Here is a 19,227-nt window from a genome sequence, read left to right as displayed (position 1 = left end):
GTGAGAGAGTGTTCACAGGTGCTGATCTCAGTGTGATAGTGTTCACAGGTGGTGGTTTCAGGGAGAGAGTGTTCACAGGTGCTGGTTTCAGTGTGAGAGTGTTCACGGGTGCTGGTTTCGGTGTGAGAATGTCCACAGGTGCTGGTTTCAGTGTGAGAGTGTTCACGGGTGCTGGTTTCAGTGTGAGAGTGTGTTCACGGGTGCTGGTCTCAGTGAGAGTGTTCACGGGTGCTGGTTTCAGTGTGAGAGTGTTCACAGGTGCTGGTCTCAGTGTGAGAGTGTTCACAGGTGCTGGTTTCGGTGTGAGTGTGTTCACGGGTGCTGGTTTCAGTGAGAGTGTTGACGGGTGCTGGTTTCAGTGTGAGAGTGTTCACAGGTGCTGGTTTCAGTGTGGGAGTGTTCACAGGTGCTGGTTTCGGTGTGAGAGTGTTCATGGGTGCTAGTTTCGGTGTGAGAGTGTTCATGGGTGCTGGCTTCAGTGTGAGAGTGTTCACAGGTGCTGGTTTCAGTGTGAGAGTGTTCACAGGTGCTGGTTTCAGTGTGAGAGTGTGTTCACGGGTGCTGGTTTCAGTGTGAGAGTGTTCACAGGTGCTAGTTTCAGTGTGAGAGTGTTCACGGGTGCTGGCTTCAGTGTGAGAGTGTTCACGTGTGCTGGTTTCAGTGTGAGAGTGTTCACGGGTGCTGGTTTCAGTGTGAGAGTGTTCACAGGTGCTGATCTCAGTGTGATAGTGTTCACAGGTGGTGGTTTCAGTGAGAGAGTGTTCACAGGTGCTGGTTTCAGTGTGAGAGTGTTCACAGGTGCTGGTTTCAGTGTGATAGTGTTCACAAGTGCTGGTCTCAGTGTGAGAGTGTTCACAGGTGCTGGTTTCAGTATGAGAGTGTTCACAGGTGCTGGTTTCAGTATGAGAGTGTTCACAGGTGCTGGTTTCAGTGTGAGAGTGTTCACGGGTGCTGGTTTCAGTGTGAGAGTGTTCACAGGTGCTGATCTCAGTGTGATAGTGTTCACAGGTGCTTATCTCAGTGTGATAGTGCTCACAGGTGGTGGTTTCAGTGAGAGAGTGTTCACAGGTGCTGGTTTCAGTGTGAGAGTGTTCACAGGTGCTAGTTTCAGTGTGAGAGTGTTCACAGGTGCTGGTTTCAGTGTGAGAGTGTTCACAGGTGCTGGTTTCAGTGTGAGAGTGTTCACAGGTGCTGATCTCAGTGTGATAGTGTTCACAGGTGCTTATCTCAGTGTGATAGTGTTCACGGGTGCTGGTCTCAGTGAGAGTGTTCACAGGTGCTGGTTTCAGTGTGAGAGAGTGTTCACAGGTGCTGGTTTCAGTGTGAGAGTGTTCATGGGTGCTGGTCTCAGTGAGAGTGTTCACAGGTGCTGGTTTCAGTGTGAGAGTGTTCATGGGTGCTGGTTTCAGTGTGAGAGTGTTCATGGGTGCTGGTTTCAATGTGAGAGTGTTCACGGGTGCTGGTTTCGGTGTGAGAATGTCCACAGGTGCTGGTTTCAGTGTGAGAGTGTTCACGGGTGCTGGTCTCAGTGAGAGTGTTCATGGGTGCTGGTCTCAGTGAGAGTGTTCACGGGTGCTGGTTTCAGTGTGAGAGTGTTCACAGGTGCTGGTCTCAGTGTGAGAGTGTTCACAGGTGCTCGTTTCAGTGTGAGAGTGTTCACGGGTGCTGGCTTCAGTGTGAGAGTGTTCACGGGTGCTGGCTTCAGTGTCAGAGTGTTCACGGGTGCTGGTTTTAGTGTGAGAGTGTTCACAGGTGCTGGTTTCGGTGTGAGTGTGTTCACAGGTGCTGGTTTCAGTGAGAGAGTGTTCACAGGTGCTGATCTCAGTGTGATAGTGTTCACAGGTGGTGGTTTCAGGGAGAGAGTGTTCACAGGTGCTGGTTTCAGTGTGAGAGTGTTCACGGGTGCTGGTTTCGGTGTGAGAATGTCCACAGGTGCTGGTTTCAGTGTGAGAGTGTTCACGGGTGCTGGTTTCAGTGTGAGAGTGTGTTCACGGGTGCTGGTCTCAGTGAGAGTGTTCACGGGTGCTGGTTTCAGTGTGAGAGTGTTCACAGGTGCTGGTCTCAGTGTGAGAGTGTTCACAGGTGCTGGTTTCGGTGTGAGTGTGTTCACGGGTGCTGGTTTCAGTGAGAGTGTTGACGGGTGCTGGTTTCAGTGTGAGAGTGTTCACAGGTGCTGGTTTCAGTGTGGGAGTGTTCACAGGTGCTGGTTTCGGTGTGAGAGTGTTCATGGGTGCTAGTTTCGGTGTGAGAGTGTTCACGGGTGCTGGTTTCAGTGAGAGTGTTCACGGGTGCTGGTATCAGTGTGAGAGTGTTCACAGGTGCTGGTTTCAGTGTGAGAGTGTTCACGGGTGCTAGTTTCAGTGTGAGAGTGTTCACAGGTGCTAGTTTCAGTGTGAGAGTGTTCATGGGTGCTGGCTTCAGTGTGAGAGTGTTCACAGGTGCTGGTTTCAGTGTGAGAGTGTTCACAGGTGCTGGTTTCAGTGTGAGAGTGTGTTCACGGGTGCTGGTTTCAGTGTGAGAGTGTTCACAGGTGCTAGTTTCAGTGTGAGAGTGTTCACGGGTGCTGGCTTCAGTGTGAGAGTGTTCACGTGTGCTGGTTTCAGTGTGAGAGTGTTCACGGGTGCTGGTTTCAGTGTGAGAGTGTTCACAGGTGCTGATCTCAGTGTGATAGTGTTCACAGGTGGTGGTTTCAGTGAGAGAGTGTTCACAGGTGCTGGTTTCAGTGTGAGAGTGTTCACAGGTGCTGGTTTCAGTGTGATAGTGTTCACAAGTGCTGGTCTCAGTGTGAGAGTGTTCACAGGTGCTGGTTTCAGTATGAGAGTGTTCACAGGTGCTGGTTTCAGTATGAGAGTGTTCACAGGTGCTGGTTTCAGTGTGAGAGTGTTCACGGGTGCTGGTTTCAGTGTGAGAGTGTTCATGGGTGCTGGTCTCAGTGAGAGTGTTCACGGGTGCTGGTTTCAGTGTGAGACTGTTCACGGGTGCTGATTTCGGTGTGAGAGTGTTCACGGGTGCTGGTTTCAGTGTGAGAGTGTTGACGGGTGCTGGTTTCAGTATGAGAGTGGTCACAGGTGCTGGTTTCAGTATGAGAGTGTTCACGGTTGCTGGTTTCAGTGTGAGAGTGTTCACGGTTGCTGGTTTCAGTGTGAGAGTGTTCATGGGTGCTGGTCTCAGTGAGAGTGTTCACGGGTGCTGGTTTCAGTATGAGAGTGTTCATGGGTGCTGGTTTCAGTGAGAGACTGTTCACAGGTGCTGATCTCAGTGTGATAGTGTTCACAGGTGGTGGTTTTAGTGAGAGAGTGTTCACAGGTGCTGGTTTCAGTATGAGAGTGTTCACAGGTGCTGGTTTCAGTATGAGAGTGTTCACAGGTGCTGGTTTCAGTGTGAGAGTGTTCACGGGTGCTGGTTTCAGTGTGACAGTGTTCATGGGTGCTGGTCTCAGTGAGAGTGTTCACGGGTGCTGGTTTCAGTGTGAGAGTGTTCACGGGTGCTGATTTCGGTGTGAGAGTGTTCACGGGTGCTGGTTTCAGTGTGAGAGTGTTGACGGGTGCTGGTTTCAGTGTGAGAGTGTTCACGGGTGCTGGCTTCAGTGTCAGAGTGTTCACGGGTGCTGGTTTTAGTGTGAGAGTGTTCACAGGTGCTGGTTTCGGTGTGAGTGTGTTCACAGGTGCTGGTTTCAGTGAGAGAGTGTTCACAGGTGCTGATCTCAGTGTGATAGTGTTCACAGGTGGTGGTTTCAGGGAGAGAGTGTTCACAGGTGCTGGTTTCAGTGTGAGAGAGTGTTCACAGGTGCTGGTTTCAGTGTGAGAGTGTTCACGGGTGCTGGTTTCGGTGTGAGAATGTCCACAGGTGCTGGCTTCAGTGTGAGAGTGTTCACGGGTGCTGGCTTCAGTGTGAGAGTGTTCACGGGTGCTGGCTTCAGTGTCAGAGTGTTCACGGGTGCTGGTTTTAGTGTGAGAGTGTTCACAGGTGCTGGTTTCGGTGTGAGTGTGTTCACAGGTGCTGGTTTCAGTGAGAGAGTGTTCACAGGTGCTGATCTCAGTGTGATAGTGTTCACAGGTGGTGGTTTCAGGGAGAGAGTGTTCACAGGTGCTGGTTTCAGTGTGAGAGTGTTCACGGGTGCTGGTTTCGGTGTGAGAATGTCCACAGGTGCTGGTTTCAGTGTGAGAGTGTTCACGGGTGCTGGTTTCAGTGTGAGAGTGTTCATGGGTGCTGGTCTCAGTGAGAGTGTTCACAGGTGCTGGTTTCAGTGTGAGAGTGTTCATGGGTGCTGGTTTCAGTGTGAGAGTGTTCATGGGTGCTGGTTTCAATGTGAGAGTGTTCACGGGTGCTGGTTTCGGTGTGAGAATGTCCACAGGTGCTGGTTTCAGTGTGAGAGTGTTCACGGGTGCTGGTTTCAGTGTGAGAGTGTTCACAGGTGCTGGTTTCAGTGTGATAGTGTTCACAAGTGCTGGTCTCAGTGTGAGAGTGTTCACAGGTGCTGGTTTCAGTATGAGAGTGTTCACAGGTGCTGGTTTCAGTATGAGAGTGTTCACAGGTGCTGGTTTCAGTGTGAGAGTGTTCACGGGTGCTGGTTTCAGTGTGAGAGTGTTCATGGGTGCTGGTCTCAGTGAGAGTGTTCACGGGTGCTGGTTTCAGTGTGAGAGTGTTCACAGGTGCTGGTTTCAGTGTGATAGTGTTCACAAGTGCTGGTCTCAGTGTGAGAGTGTTCACAGGTGCTGGTTTCAGTATGAGAGTGTTCACAGGTGCTGGTTTCAGTATGAGAGTGTTCACAGGTGCTGGTTTCAGTGTGAGAGTGTTCACGGGTGCTGGTTTCAGTGTGAGAGTGTTCATGGGTGCTGGTCTCAGTGAGAGTGTTCACGGGTGCTGGTTTCAGTGTGAGAGTGTTCACGGGTGCTGATTTCGGTGTGAGAGTGTTCACGGGTGCTGGTTTCAGTGTGAGAGTGTTGACGGGTGCTGGTTTCAGTATGAGAGTGGTCACAGGTGCTGGTTTCAGTATGAGAGTGTTCACGGTTGCTGGTTTCAGTGTGAGAGTGTTCATGGGTGCTGGTCTCAGTGAGAGTGTTCACGGGTGCTGGTTTCAGTATGAGAGTGTTCATGGGTGCTGGTTTCAGTGAGAGACTGTTCACAGGTGCTGATCTCAGTGTGATAGTGTTCACAGGTGGTGGTTTTAGTGAGAGAGTGTTCACAGGTGCTGGTTTCAGTATGAGAGTGTTCACAGGTGCTGGTTTCAGTATGAGAGTGTTCACAGGTGCTGGTTTCAGTGTGAGAGTGTTCACGGGTGCTGGTTTCAGTGTGACAGTGTTCATGGGTGCTGGTCTCAGTGAGAGTGTTCACGGGTGCTGGTTTCAGTGTGAGAGTGTTCACGGGTGCTGATTTCGGTGTGAGAGTGTTCACGGGTGCTGGTTTCAGTGTGAGAGTGTTGACGGGTGCTGGTTTCAGTGTGAGAGTGTTCACGGGTGCTGGCTTCAGTGTCAGAGTGTTCACGGGTGCTGGTTTTAGTGTGAGAGTGTTCACAGGTGCTGGTTTCGGTGTGAGTGTGTTCACAGGTGCTGGTTTCAGTGAGAGAGTGTTCACAGGTACTGATCTCAGTGTGATAGTGTTCACAGGTGGTGGTTTCAGGGAGAGAGTGTTCACAGGTGCTGGTTTCAGTGTGAGAGAGTGTTCACAGGTGCTGGTTTCAGTGTGAGAGTGTTCACGGGTGCTGGTTTCGGTGTGAGAATGTCCACAGGTGCTGGCTTCAGTGTGAGAGTGTTCACGGGTGCTGGCTTCAGTGTGAGAGTGTTCACGGGTGCTGGCTTCAGTGTCAGAGTGTTCACGGGTGCTGGTTTTAGTGTGAGAGTGTTCACAGGTGCTGGTTTCGGTGTGAGTGTGTTCACAGGTGCTGGTTTCAGTGAGAGAGTGTTCACAGGTGCTGATCTCAGTGTGATAGTGTTCACAGGTGGTGGTTTCAGGGAGAGAGTGTTCACAGGTGCTGGTTTCAGTGTGAGAGAGTGTTCACAGGTGCTGGTTTCAGTGTGAGAGTGTTCACGGGTGCTGGTTTCGGTGTGAGAATGTCCACAGGTGCTGGTTTCAGTGTGAGAGTGTTCACGGGTGCTGGTTTCAGTGTGAGAGTGTGTTCACGGGTGCTGGTCTCAGTGAGAGTGTTCACGGGTGCTGGTTTCAGTGTGAGAGTGTTCACAGGTGCTGGTCTCAGTGTGAGAGTGTTCACAGGTGCTGGTTTCAGTGTGAGAGTGTTCACAGGTGCTGGTTTCAGTGTGGGAGTGTTCACAGGTGCTGGTTTCGGTGTGAGAGTGTTCATGGGTGCTGGTTTCGGTGTGAGAGTGTTCACTGGTGCTGGTTTCAGTGAGAGTGTTGACGGGTGCTGGTTTCAGTGTGAGAGTGTTCACAGGTGCTGGTTTCAGTGTGAGAGTGTTCACGGGTGCTAGTTTCAGTGTGAGAGTGTTCACAGGTGCTAGTTTCAGTGTGAGAGTGTTCATGGGTGCTGGCTTCAGTGTGAGAGTGTTCACAGGTGCTGGTTTCAGTGTGAGAGTGTTCACAGGTGCTGGTTTCAGTGTGAGAGTGTTCACGTGTGCTGGTTTCAGTGTGAGAGTGTTCACGGGTGCTGGTTTCAGTGTGAGAGTGTTCACAGGTGCTGATCTCAGTGTGATAGTGTTCACGGGTGCTGGTTTCAGTGTGAGAGTGTTCACGGGTGCTGATTTCGGTGTGAGAGTGTTCACGGGTGCTGGTTTCAGTGTGAGAGTGTTGACGGGTGCTGGTTTCAGTATGAGAGTGGTCACAGGTGCTGGTTTCAGTATGAGAGTGTTCACGGTTGCTGGTTTCAGTGTCAGAGTGTTCATGGGTGCTGGTCTCAGTGAGAGTGTTCACGGGTGCTGGTTTCAGTATGAGAGTGTTCATGGGTGCTGGTTTCAGTGAGAGACTGTTCACAGGTGCTGATCTCAGTGTGATAGTGTTCACAGGTGGTGGTTTTAGTGAGAGAGTGTTCACAGGTGCTGGTTTCAGTATGAGAGTGTTCACAGGTGCTGGTTTCAGTATGAGAGTGTTCACAGGTGCTGGTTTCAGTGTGAGAGTGTTCACGGGTGCTGGTTTCAGTGTGACAGTGTTCATGGGTGCTGGTCTCAGTGAGAGTGTTCACGGGTGCTGGTTTCAGTGTGAGAGTGTTCACGGGTGCTGATTTCGGTGTGAGAGTGTTCACGGGTGCTGGTTTCAGTGTGAGAGTGTTGACGGGTGCTGGTTTCAGTGTGAGAGTGTTCACAGGTGCTGGTTTCGGTGTGAGTGTGTTCACAGGTGCTGGTTTCAGTGTGAGAGTGTTCATGGGTGCTGGTTTCAGTGAGAGAGTGTTCACAGGTGCTGATCTCAGTGTGATAGTGTTCACAGGTGCTTATCTCAGTGTGATAGTGCTCACAGGTGGTGGTTTTAGTGAGAGAGTGTTCACAGGTGCTGGTTTCAGTATGAGAGTGTTCACAGGTGCTGGTTTCAGTATGAGAGTGTTCACAGGTGCTGGTTTCAGTGTGAGAGTGTTCACGGGTGCTGGTTTCAGTGTGACAGTGTTCATGGGTGCTGGTCTCAGTGAGAGTGTTCACGGGTGCTGGTTTCAGTGTGAGAGTGTTCACGGGTGCTGATTTCGGTGTGAGAGTGTTCACGGGTGCTGGTTTCAGTGTGAGAGTGTTGACGGGTGCTGGTTTCAGTGTGAGAGTGTTCACGGGTGCTGGCTTCAGTGTCAGAGTGTTCACGGGTGCTGGTTTTAGTGTGAGAGTGTTCACAGGTGCTGGTTTCGGTGTGAGTGTGTTCACAGGTGCTGGTTTCAGTGAGAGAGTGTTCACAGGTACTGATCTCAGTGTGATAGTGTTCACAGGTGGTGGTTTCAGGGAGAGAGTGTTCACAGGTGCTGGTTTCAGTGTGAGAGAGTGTTCACAGGTGCTGGTTTCAGTGTGAGAGTGTTCACGGGTGCTGGTTTCGATGTGAGAATGTCCACAGGTGCTGGCTTCAGTGTGAGAGTGTTCACGGGTGCTGGCTTCAGTGTGAGAGTGTTCACGGGTGCTGGCTTCAGTGTCAGAGTGTTCACGGGTGCTGGTTTTAGTGTGAGAGTGTTCACAGGTGCTGGTTTCGGTGTGAGTGTGTTCACAGGTGCTGGTTTCAGTGAGAGAGTGTTCACAGGTGCTGATCTCAGTGTGATAGTGTTCACAGGTGGTGGTTTCAGGGAGAGAGTGTTCACAGGTGCTGGTTTCAGTGTGAGAGAGTGTTCACAGGTGCTGGTTTCAGTGTGAGAGTGTTCACGGGTGCTGGTTTCGGTGTGAGAATGTCCACAGGTGCTGGTTTCAGTGTGAGAGTGTTCACGGGTGCTGGTTTCAGTGTGAGAGTGTGTTCACGGGTGCTGGTCTCAGTGAGAGTGTTCACGGGTGCTGGTTTCAGTGTGAGAGTGTTCACAGGTGCTGGTCTCAGTGTGAGAGTGTTCACAGGTGCTGGTTTCAGTGTGAGAGTGTTCACAGGTGCTGGTTTCAGTGTGGGAGTGTTCACAGGTGCTGGTTTCGGTGTGAGAGTGTTCATGGGTGCTGGTTTCGGTGTGAGAGTGTTCACTGGTGCTGGTTTCAGTGAGAGTGTTGACGGGTGCTGGTTTCAGTGTGAGAGTGTTCACAGGTGCTGGTTTCAGTGTGAGAGTGTTCACGGGTGCTAGTTTCAGTGTGAGAGTGTTCACAGGTGCTAGTTTCAGTGTGAGAGTGTTCATGGGTGCTGGCTTCAGTGTGAGAGTGTTCACAGGTGCTGGTTTCAGTGTGAGAGTGTTCACAGGTGCTGGTTTCAGTGTGAGAGTGTTCACGTGTGCTGGTTTCAGTGTGAGAGTGTTCACGGGTGCTGGTTTCAGTGTGAGAGTGTTCACAGGTGCTGATCTCAGTGTGATAGTGTTCACGGGTGCTGGTTTCAGTGTGAGAGTGTTCACGGGTGCTGATTTCGGTGTGAGAGTGTTCACGGGTGCTGGTTTCAGTGTGAGAGTGTTGACGGGTGCTGGTTTCAGTATGAGAGTGGTCACAGGTGCTGGTTTCAGTATGAGAGTGTTCACGGTTGCTGGTTTCAGTGTCAGAGTGTTCATGGGTGCTGGTCTCAGTGAGAGTGTTCACGGGTGCTGGTTTCAGTATGAGAGTGTTCATGGGTGCTGGTTTCAGTGAGAGACTGTTCACAGGTGCTGATCTCAGTGTGATAGTGTTCACAGGTGGTGGTTTTAGTGAGAGAGTGTTCACAGGTGCTGGTTTCAGTATGAGAGTGTTCACAGGTGCTGGTTTCAGTATGAGAGTGTTCACAGGTGCTGGTTTCAGTGTGAGAGTGTTCACGGGTGCTGGTTTCAGTGTGACAGTGTTCATGGGTGCTGGTCTCAGTGAGAGTGTTCACGGGTGCTGGTTTCAGTGTGAGAGTGTTCACGGGTGCTGATTTCGGTGTGAGAGTGTTCACGGGTGCTGGTTTCAGTGTGAGAGTGTTGACGGGTGCTGGTTTCAGTGTGAGAGTGTTCACAGGTGCTGGTTTCGGTGTGAGTGTGTTCACAGGTGCTGGTTTCAGTGTGAGAGTGTTCATGGGTGCTGGTTTCAGTGAGAGAGTGTTCACAGGTGCTGATCTCAGTGTGATAGTGTTCACAGGTGCTTATCTCAGTGTGATAGTGCTCACAGGTGGTGGTTTCAGTGAGAGAGTGTTCACAGGTGCTGGTTTCAGTGTGAGAGTGTTCACAGGTGCTAGTTTCAGTGTGAGAGTGTTCACAGGTGCTGGTTTCAGTGTGAGAGTGTTCACAGGTGCTGGTTTCAGTGTGAGAGTGTTCACAGGTGCTGATCTCAGTGTGATAGTGTTCACAGGTGCTTATCTCAGTGTGATAGTGTTCACGGGTGCTGGTCTCAGTGAGAGTGTTCACAGGTGCTGGTTTCAGTGTGAGAGAGTGTTCACAGGTGCTGGTTTCAGTGTGAGAGTGTTCATGGGTGCTGGTCTCAGTGAGAGTGTTCACAGGTGCTGGTTTCAGTGTGAGAGTGTTCACTGGTGCTGGTTTCAGTGTGAGAGTGTTCACGGGTGCTGATTTCGGTGTGAGAGTGTTCACGGTTGCTGGTTTCAGCGTGTGAGTGTTCACGAGTGCTGGTTTCGGTGTGAGAGTATTCACGTGTGCTGTTATTCCCTCCTGTATCTGGCGCCAGGTGGTCTGGAGATACACGGAGCTGCTAAACCTAGCTTGGGCTCTGGAGTCTGCTACGGAATGTTGACTCTGTTTCAATCGTTTTGGAGCTAACCTGACTCCAAGGAGATCCCCATTTAGCTCCTGCCACACCTCCTAGGGACGATGGTCATCATTTGGTAATTGGAGAACTGATGAGCATCAGACCGGGCAAACAGCAGATGCCAGTATATCCTGGTGAGCAGCACAATTCATCATAAAGTGCGTGAGTGCATTAAAGGCATGGAGCGAGGTAGCACAAGGCAACGTGGTTTTGGAAGAGTAGTCGAAAGGGCTGGGGAATTGGCTGCCAACAGTGGCTTAGAAAAGGGCAGGGAACGGGCCTAAGCAGAGGAACGTGTTGATGTTTGGCACCATTTCCCAAAAACAATGGGGCAAAGTTGTGGGGGGATTTGATATCCAGGATTTTGAAATGGATCCAGTGGGGTTTGGTGAGCCAGTGGTATTAGCAAGGATGGTATGATGAGTGGATGGATGGGAATTTCTGCAGGACAGAACCCAGTTTATGAAGGTGGGGAATCTGATCGGGAGAGCGTTGAAGGAATCAATGCTCAAGGTGATGCAGGCGTGGACGAGGTAGGAGTGTAAGAAGGCAATGTTCTAGCAACAGATGAAGCTGTCTTGGCAACAGACTGGATGTGGGGCTGGAAGCCTGCCTGAGGGTCGAACAGGATGCCAGAATTGTGTGCCTCTGTGCTAAGCATGAGCAGTCATAGTATCATAGTCATAGTATGTTCCAGCACAGAAGGAGGCAATTCGGCCCATCGTACCAGTCCATGGGGGAGACTGATGGAGTTGGAGTCAGAGGGCCGTTGACTACTGATGGGAAGGTGAGCACCATGGCTTTCGTGTCGCCGACATTGAGCTGAAGAAGGTTTTGACTCGTCCTTTACATCAAATTACATCGAGTGTTCAGTGCAGAAACAGGTCATCCTGCCCCTGGTCTTTGCTGGTGTTCATGTTCCAAACAAGCCTCCTCCCTCCCGACTTCATATAACCCTATCAACATATCCTTCTATTCCTTTCTCCCTAGTGTGTTTATCTAGCTTCCCTAAAATGCATCTATGCGAGTCGCCTCAACTATTCCTTGTGGTAGCAAGTTCCACATTTTCACCACTCTTTGGGTAAAGAAGTTTCTTATTTGCGTTCTGGCTGGGAATGGTGGAGATCAGAAGTGGAGGCCTGGATATTGGTATGGATGACAAGTTGTTGGAAAGGGCGCTGATCGGAGAGATGGGCTAATTCTTTATTTGAGGAAAGGGAAAAGGAAGAAGGTGAGCTGGTTGAGGGGGGCAGGGGATATTTATGGTGGTAGAGATTGGAGGAGAGCCTGTTGGTGATTGTGACTGAAGAGGTGGAAAGGCCTCAAGTGAAGGCAAGGACGGGTGTGTGGCCCTGGATGTGTCTGGGAGAGCTCCTGTGGAGGATGAGGTTGAGGGGGGAGGAATGGGTGGGACAATCCGGAGAGCCGGGGCTGTCTGAAGTTGCCACGAGTGAGGAGTCACCTGCTGCACAGACTGAGTGAGGATAGAAGTGAGTTTGCTGTTGGGGAATTTTTCAAATGCTCATCTGACAGTACATGAACTAGAGCAGGTCAGAAATTACTCAACATTGGGTTTCCCTCCTGATTCTAGGCAGGAAAATTGAAGCTAAATTGTGCCCATCCACCACCCTAAACATTCACTCGCTTCACCACCGGCGCACTGCGGTTGCAGTGTGTACCATCTACAGGATGCACTGCAGCAACTCGCCAAGGCTTCTTCGACAGCACCTCCCAAACTCGCGACCTCTACCACCTGGAAGGACAAGAGCAGCAGGTGCATGGGAACAACACCACCTGCACGTTCCCCTCCAAGTCACACACCATCCCGAATTGGAAATATATCGCCGTTCCTTCATCGTCGCTGGGTCAAAATTCCTGGAATTCCCTACCTAACAGCACTGTGGGAGAACCGTCACCACACGGACTGCAGCGGTTCAAGAAGAAGGTCCACCATCACCTTCACAAGGGGCAACGAGGGGATGGGCAATAAATGCCGGCCTTGCCAGCGATGTCCACAGCCCGAGAATGAATAAAGAAACCAAAATGTGCCCTTTCTGACCACGCAAAGACCATGAGGTTTGACCAAAAAACCCTGTGGGAAAACATACAGCTCCAGGTGCAGATGAAGAGGACATTTCACAAGTAACATCGATCCCATGGTGTAACGGCAATGTGACTAGATATCAGAGATATATTGAGGAAATATCGTACCGACCATTGGGATGTTTAATGTTACTAATGTGCATGATGTATCTGTAGGGAATTGCAACAATACTTTAAATCAAAACAGTACTTTAAATCAAAATGTTATTCATGTATTTTGAGAGAATTAAATATGGAATACAAAGCCTTTAATATGTTATTAATACTGAAGATATTAAACTATACGTATTCCAGAGAAAGATATCAGAAGACTGATTGCAGCTCAGGAAAGCAATGTCCTTCCACTTGAACCAACTTGCACAGCTCTGTTGATGTTACGGGGAGAAAGAGAAGGTAAATACTCTCATCAACAGGGTTTCTATCCCTTACTGTTTCTGGTGATGTCAAATGCGATAGAATTTTAAAATAGTTCCCAATTGCTATCCAGAAGTGTGCGTAAGTGGATGTCCCTAGAGGATGGGCTCCAGCTGTGCTGTGAGGCCCCTGCACTTTGTATGACCTTGTGACGCTGCCTCTTTAAGCTCATATCTGAAGAACGGCCTCTTGGGCGGGAGACTGAGATAGCACCAGTAGAAGTGTTCTTCAGCAAGTAATCGATGCCTTCAGGAGGGGAGGGGAGAGAATTGGAGATAGGCGGAGGGGAAGAAAAAGCCTCACAACGTTTCCAGACATTGATTGTGTGAGGACTACTGCACCTGTAGATTTCGGGTATAATTAGAAATCGAGTGATTTAAATTGTGTCTGACACTCTGTGTGGTTTCCCTAACTCCCCTGTCAACATTTGCTTGAAGTATTTGTAATTTTTGAACGCGTACGTGACCTGTAACCAATGGGGTGGATTTTCAACCAGCCGCCCGGGCGTGAAACTGATGTTGTGAATCATGCATCCGTAATATTTACTGCACCCTCTGTAAACTTGGGCTCTTCCAAAATTCTGCTGCCCGTTTCCTAACTCGCACCAATTCCCATTCACCCATCACCCCTGTGCTCGCTGACCTACATTGGCTCCCGGTCTGGGAACGCCTCAATTTTAAAATCCTCATCCTTGTTTTCAAATCCCTCCATGGCCACGCCCCTCCCTATCTCTGTAACCTCCTCCAGCCCTACAACCCCCCGAGATCTCCGCGCTCCTCCAATTCTGGCCTCTTGTCCATCCCCCACTCCCTTCGCTCCACCATTGGCGGCCATGCTTTCAGCTGCCTAGGCCCTAGGCCCTGGAATTCCCTCCCTAAACCTCTCCGCCTCTTTACCTCTCTCTCCTCCTTTAAGACACTCCTTAAAACCTACCGCTTTGGCCAAGCTTTTGGTCACCTGTCCAGATATCTCTTTATGTGGCTCCGTGACAATTCTTGTCTGATAACACTCTTGTGAAGCCCCTTGGAATGTTTTCCTATGTTAAAGGCGTAAGTTATTGTTGAAATGAAAACCGACTAGCTTCTATAACGGGAGGCCAATCCACAACGCAATTTTACACCTAGGCCGTGACTTAACATCCAGCCCCACGGAGTCCGTGCCTGCTCCAGGAACAGTTTAACTTTCTTTTTAGCAATATTTATTTATATTTCATTTAAATACTATCCAACCATATTTTTAAAATACTATTCTCTTTTGTGCCAGTCTTATTTCTAAGGTGAATTTTATTTATAAAAGTAAGAATGTCATCTCTTCATCAGAATAGTTTCTAAGGAATATGGGAATAATTATAATTTTGAAATGGGATTAATATATGTCAATATTCTTTGATTTTAAAAAAGGAGAGGTGTACATTTTTTTGTGCTAAATCATTACATCCATTCCCATAGCTTGAATTTAAAATCATTGCAACCTGTTGTGGTAAAATATAAGTTGTGTTCATTGCAGATTTTGCCCTGAGCAATCCAGTGCCCCGAGTGCCCTTTGATTCCCCAGTTTGTTTCCATCAATCAGTTTCTCAAGACGCAGAACCCAACAGACAAGAACGGAGTGCATTAGGCAGCTTGGAAGAATCGCCATTGTTGCTTGTCCCATCTACTCTGCCGTGCCAGTCATCTATTCATCAGCTTAGTTCTGTGGGACGTTTAGATGGTTCTGAAAACTCTAAGCCTCGGGTTTGTGCTGTGTCAGTGCGTGCAGACCCAGTCACTTCTGAGGCAGCTCCAACTAAGGCGGAGGATACATTTCATTCTCTAGAGCGACAGGCGTCTGCAGAACAGTTGATAGGTGTATTAAATCGGGACCTTCAGCAACCTGATCTTTCGGAGAGTGAGTACACTGTGGTAGTGACTAACGCGAGCAACACTGAGCCACAACAATTTGAAAGTTTGTTACGTGAAAGGAACGTTGTTAATAGCGAAAATACATCATGTGGGAAATGTTCCAATGGCAATAATGCAAGCCCTGGGATTACTGCTGGTCACACTGACTGCGGGGATCAGCCGCACCCAGTTAAACCAAGTAACAATCCTGCAGTAATCAGAACGACAGATCCAATAGCGGAGGTGGAAGATGACCATCTGAATGAACCTGAACACAAAGGGGTTCCAACTAACAACTCTTCTTTGGTGAAACCTGCAGAACCCAAGGAAATGGAACTCTACCTTGACGAGGATTCCAGGGCACATTTGATGAGGGATTTGGAGAATAGAACTGATCAAAATAATTCAGTTCTGGATCCTAATGGGACACCGTGTTTGCTGAATATGCCAGATCCAGATTTAATAGACATTCCCGTTATTACATTGGAGCTGCCTGAAGCTGGGCGAACGAGCACTGACGTTATTAATAATGCTAACTTAATACCCTCATCATTTTTGTATGTTAATGTGAATAAAGGGTTACAGACACCAGGAGCTGATAAATCCGTATCACAAACAGACCTCGCTGTCAGACCAAAGTCTTCCAAATTCTTTAAACAGGCCCTGTCTAGTCACCAGTATGATAAGCAGATGTCAAGGAAACAAGTAAATGTTGGTGCTGACTCCACTGTGTGTGCTGGCAGTGAGTATTGGGCCACTACAGCAGGCATTAAGGACAATAAAAGTGAAGATGAGGACACTAGCGACCATACTAGTCTCAGCAGCACTTCGAGTCTGCAGTCTCATCACAATCTTTCAATAGACACCTCTTCCACTACTAATTCACAGTCCTGCCCTTCCCCGGATCACACTTACCACAACTGCCACAATCGACACCTACCAACAGACCCCAAAGCTGTGTCAGACTCCTTCTTGAAAGTCATGCATTGCCTGATAGAAAACCAGAGGCAGCGCGAGCAACAAGCTGTGGGGGATTGCTCCCTGCAAACGCACATCAGGTTCCTTAGTGCCGACGGCGGAGCGGATGTGGTCTTGAGCAGGACATCAAGAGGGAGCACCAGCGATCAGGGAAGAACATTAACCACTTCAAAGTCAGATCTAGAAGCCAAAGAAGGGCAAATCCCCAATGAGTCAAACTTTATAGAGTTCATATCCTTACTGGAGTCGCTTAATAGCTCCAGAATGAATGCGTCAAGTTGGACAAGTGACTGTCGAGAGGAGGGTGCTGTGGGCGGAGGTACGATTTATGTCACGTAGGGTGTCCTTGTTGGACAGTTTTGCTAATTGAAATAACTCGCTGATATGTATTTGCTTTGTGTTATTTCCACATAGGCGTAGTGGAACATCTTATTGAAAGGCGTACATTTGCCGACAAAACCTTACTTCCTGTTATTTTTTTTTTGTCACACTTTCGTGTTAATGTTTCCATTATAAATTCCCTATATCCACATCAATGGAAACTGCCCATTACCCAGTAGTCGCACAATCTGGCCACTGGATGGTGCTGTATTATCTTTTCACCAGAAATCATTCAATGTGCTTTCCAAAAGTATTCATCTGCCATTTTTACTCAGTAACTGAAATTTCTAATGTCTCAAATAAGGATTTAAACAAAATTTAAAAGTAACACTTTTCACAATAACATGATTATATTCATCCATTGAATTGTGTTCTGTTTCGTTTAAGTATTTGTTTCAAGACTCGGCCTGTTCTGAAAGCCTGGGCTTGGATTTGATATTTTTGCACAGAGCTGGGATGCTGTTAGCTGAATTCAGATTGTGCAGTCTGAGCATGTGCAGTGTACCCAGTTTCTCAGGATGTATCAGTATCATTCAGTAGCTGGACTACTCATATATTTTTCTTCATCTAACTTTCTGCTTAGTTGTTTTTCAAAATTATTTGAAGAAAAGTTGAGGACAAAATTCAAAAATTAATTCAGTTAAACTTTGCTTTTTAAGTAAAAACAGAGTCTGTTTTTACACAGTGTGTGTGTCGGTGAAAAGACAAGATTATGCACCTCCTATAGTTTTGTTTTGTGTTCTGTAAACTTCTGAAAGTGCATTAAGCTGGGAGAGTGAGAGACAAGACTGTCTTTCGTTATTCAAAAAAATGAGCTGAATTTTGAAGCAAACTGTTCTACTAACTGCCTGATTATCTCCTGTGGTATGTTAATAGAAAATGGAAAGTAAATAGAAAAGTAAAGTATGCCGGGGTGTAAAACAGGCAGCCAATCTGATCCTGTTAGTTTCCCGCCGGACGAGTTAGGTTAAAATTACTCGTTCTCTTCCCCTTTACACCCACACTTTCCCCCTTCTGACAACGGGCTATCTGCCGTACTCTTGCAGCTCCCACTCCATTATATGTATCTTTCTTCCTCACACTTGCTCATTCTTTCTCTTCCTCTTTTCTTTGCACTATTTTCAACTGGACAAATGCGCATGTTTAGAGTGGGGGAAATGGTTGTATGGTAGCTGCTGGGAATTAAACTCCTGCGGCCACTGATGGACAAATTTTCTACAAATTCTACCCAGTGGTTTGGTAGGAGGAGAGAGTGCCTGGGGTTCGATGGTTAGAGGGAGCCAGGATTACAGGCAAGTTTGTGATCTTTTTTATTTCTTTGTGTGCTGTGATAAACCTTTACAGATTTATAGTGAGGTGGATAAAGAACTTGTTATATTTTGAGCATTTTCATAACGCATTTCTCATGTTCAATGTTAGTCTGTAGTTTTCATAAGTTGGCTGCATCTCTTCAGAACTGCAACCTGTGTTTCCATTCACTGGCATTTCCTGCTCAGGTATAACAGTGATCCCTGAATTGTAGTAAATCATTTCTTGCAGCGCATGTGGAAAGTGACTAAACTGACTAAACGAGTGACATCTTATAGAATCTTACAGCACAGGAGGAGGCCATCCGACCCATCGTGCCTGTGCCAGCTCTTTGGAAGAATTATCCAATTAGTTCCACTCCCCAACTTTTTCCCCATAGCCCTGCAAATTTCTCCCCTTCAAGTATTTATCCAATTCCCTTTTGAAAGTTACTATTGAATCTGCTTCAACCACTCTTTCAGGCAGCGCATTCCAGATCATAACAACTCGCTGTGGAAAAAAAACTCCTCATCCGCAACCCCCCCCCCCCCCCCGATTTTACCAATTATCTTAAATCTGTGTCCTCTGGTTACTGACCCTTCTGCCACTGGGAATAGTTTCTCCTTATTTACTCTATCAAAATACCTCATAATTTTGAACACCGCGATGCTGAGATTATCGTGGAGCATCTGCAATGCTGAGATTATTGTGGATAACATGTTCAGTGGGGTGGTCACACCGCAGGTAAAGATTACGCAGGCAGAAAGGAAATGGGGGACAGCCAGGCAGAGTAAAAGGACTAGGTAGGTAGAGCAGGAGTCCCCTGGGGCCATCTCCCTCTCAAACAGATATTCGGCTTTGGATATTGTTGGGGGAGATGGCTTATCAGGGGAATGCAGCAAGAGCCAAGACCGTGGCACCATGAGTGACTCAGCTGCACAGGAGGGGAGGAAAAAGAATGGGAGAGCAATAGTGATAGGGGATTCCATCGTAAGGGGATCAGATAGGCGTTTCTGCGGCCGCAGACGTGACTCCAGGATGGTATGTTGCCTCCCTGGTGCTAGGGTCAAGGATGTCACGGAGCGGCTGCAGGACATTCTGAAGGGAGAGCGTGAACAGCCAGAGGTCGTGGTCCATATTGGTACCAACGACATCGGTAAAAAAAGGGATGAGGTCTTCCAAGCAGAATATAGGGAGTTAGGAAATAAAATTAAAAAGCAGGACCTCTAAGGTAGTAATCTCCGAATTACTCCCAGTGCCACGTGCTAGCGAGAGCAGAAATAGGAGAATTGACCAGATGAATGCTTGGCTTGAGAGATGGTGTAGGAGGGAGGGGTTTAAATTCCTGAGGCATTGGGACCGATTCTGTACAAGCTGAACGGGTTGCACCCAAGCAGAACCAGGACCAATATCCTCACGGGGGCATTTGCTAGTTCTGTTGAGGAGGGTTTAAACTAGTGTGGCAGGGGGATGGGAACCAAAGGGCAGGTACAGATAGGACAAATTCAGACCAGGAAACGGGAAGTAGAAAAGCAGTTAGTGACGTAGTTAGCGACTCAGAAAAGCAAAAGAAGCAAAGGTTAAATAGTGTTCAGCACAGGAATTTGATGGGGTTAAAGGGTATATACTTCAATGCAAGGAGTATCACAAACAAAGCAAATGAGCTAAGGGCACCGATAGACACATGGCAGCATGATATTATTGCTATAACGGAAACCTGGCTTAAAGAGGGGGATAATTAGCAGCTCAGTATTCCTGGATTTGGAGTTTTCAGGCAGGATAGAGTGGGTGATAAAAAAAGGAGGGGGCGGGGACAGCATTATTGGTTAAAGTATCAATTACAGTTGTGAGAAGGGATGATATGCTAAATTGATCATCAATCGAGGCCATATGGGTTGAGCTAAGAAATAAAAAAGGGGCAGTCACACTACTAGGAGTGTACT

At 48.3% G+C, this 19,227-nt stretch overlaps 1 protein-coding gene across 1 annotated transcript in view; it reads left to right on the top strand.

The window, feature by feature from the left end:
- The window catches only part of LOC137321658 (pecanex-like protein 1), a 245,233-nt gene that overhangs the window by 24,943 nt on the left and 201,063 nt on the right, over positions 1 to 19,227 (top strand). The window contains exon 5 of the mRNA XM_067984156.1: positions 14,265 to 15,935. Coding sequence (XP_067840257.1) covers positions 14,265 to 15,935 — 1,671 coding nt within the window. The remainder of the gene's footprint in view (positions 1 to 14,264; positions 15,936 to 19,227) is intronic.

Source organism: Heptranchias perlo, chromosome 5 (assembly GCF_035084215.1).
Source record: "Heptranchias perlo isolate sHepPer1 chromosome 5, sHepPer1.hap1, whole genome shotgun sequence".
Classification (NCBI taxonomy): Eukaryota; Metazoa; Chordata; class Chondrichthyes; order Hexanchiformes; family Hexanchidae; genus Heptranchias; species Heptranchias perlo.
The sequence above is the reverse complement of the archived record's forward strand: the minus strand, read 5'-3'. Positions and strand labels throughout refer to the sequence as shown.